The sequence below is a fragment of the Octodon degus genome, unplaced genomic scaffold, assembly GCF_000260255.1.
Source record: "Octodon degus isolate 3935 unplaced genomic scaffold, OctDeg1.0 scaffold00779, whole genome shotgun sequence".
Taxonomy (NCBI): Eukaryota; Metazoa; Chordata; class Mammalia; order Rodentia; family Octodontidae; genus Octodon; species Octodon degus.
Genome location: NW_004525355.1, coordinates 16,198 through 17,783, shown reverse-complemented (window position 1 = coordinate 17,783; position 1,586 = coordinate 16,198). Strand labels below are relative to the sequence as shown.

At 53.6% G+C, this 1,586-nt stretch overlaps 1 protein-coding gene across 1 annotated transcript in view; it reads left to right on the top strand.

Moving 5' to 3' along the window:
- Positions 1–882: 882 nt before the first annotated feature.
- LOC101593327 (chymotrypsinogen B-like) overlaps positions 883–1,586 on the top strand; it is a gene marked incomplete at its 3' end in the record, with an annotated part of 9,049 nt that continues 8,345 nt past the window's right edge. Inside the window, exon 1 of the mRNA XM_004648726.1 lies at positions 883–940. Within this exon, the coding sequence (XP_004648783.1) occupies positions 883–940 (58 nt within the window). The remainder of the gene's footprint in view (positions 941–1,586) is intronic.

The following is a 1,586-nucleotide window of genomic DNA, read 5'->3' as shown; positions in this document are numbered from 1 at the left end:
TTTGTGGTCAAAATGTGTCAAAACCCATGTGTGTCAATAGTCCGCAGTGTTCCCTCCACTTCTGTGAACGGGCTTGCAAGCTACTCCCGAGGCACAAGCTCTACCTGGCCTATTTCTGTCTCCAGTTTGTTTCCATATTGGTAAAGTTCCATTTACTCACAAAGACCTCAGCCCATCAGACGAAGAGTATCAAAGTGACTCCTGTAGTCGTTCAGGGCGTAGACTCTGGAGCACTCAGCCTCTCTGCGCCCACCGATGTAGTAAAGCTTGGTTCCCCCCGAGTCCTCTGCGGGCTGCTTGGTTGCTTTGCCTCTAGTAAACCCAAATTTTTTGTGCATTTTCTGCTTCCCATATTCAAACTGTGCGTTGCGCGGCGCCAAGGTGACCCCCTGTGTGACACTGAACTCCTGAGTAAGGCTTTGCTTTTCATGATTATTGATTGAATTACCTTTTGCTGAGCCCCTTCTGCCCACATTCCGTGGTCCTGGGCCACAACTGCAGAACGTGGGGATAGCAGCCACCACCAGTCAGGCCCCTTGGAACCCTTGGCTGCGCTACCTTTCAGTCAGGACTTGGAGGCCCCCTGACTCACTGGGACACAGCGAGTGAGCAAGAGCCATGTGAGTCTGTTGTGCGGGGCCCGGGCTCCTGGCCTGGAACAGCACAGTCCTTGGCATCGCCAGGCTGCAGGTGGTGTGACAGGGCATCTGTACCTTTCCCAGGGGCTGGCAAGCAGAGGGGCTTGGCCCCAGTAATCACCCAAGGTCCTTGGATAAGAGTGAGGTGGCCTTGGCCCTGCCTGATGGGCATGGCATAAGGGACCCTAGGGGACATAAAAGGAACCCCAAACAAGCAGGCATCCCCTTCCCTGACAGCAGCACCATGGCCCTCCTTTGGCTTCTGTCCTGCTTTGTCCTCTCAGCAGTTGCAGCTGCATATGGTGAGTGTTGCGACTTGGGGCTACCAGGCTGGAGAATGCGGGGAGGAGGCCTGAAACCCTCAGACCCCCACAGCCAGGCCCCACAGGACAGCCTGCAGCTCTGTGTCTAGTGAGAGATGAGCTACATGGCTTCCCCAGTGCCTGAGGGGACTGAGGCTGCAGGGAGGAGAGGGGTCCTTGGGGTCTCTCAGCCTTCTTTCCTACCATCCTAAGGATGGAAGAGATATGCAGGTCCAGCAGGGGTGGTGGACCCAGATGGGCAGTGGGCAGAGCAGGAGGTGACCGCCGCCCTCAGAAGGCATCCAGAGTTGTTTCTTATTTATCGTGCTGGGGACACACTGAGCTTTTGTTTATTAAATTTAGGAAATTAGCCTGTCATGTGGCAAGCACAGGGCATCTGAGTGCTCTGAGAGGCCGAGGCAGGGGAGTATAAATTAGAGTCCAGGCTGAGCCATGTTTTCCTCAGGGAAACTGTCTTCTCAGAATTTAAAAATGAAAAAAGGGCTGGTGCTCTAGATCAGTGTGAAAGCTCTGTGTTCCATCCCTCGCATGGGGGGGGGATGAAAATTAAAATTATAGAAAGTTAATAAGCACCTACCAGGGAAGAGCAGGGTCCTGAGTTCAATTCCTGGTACAGAAAGAAAAA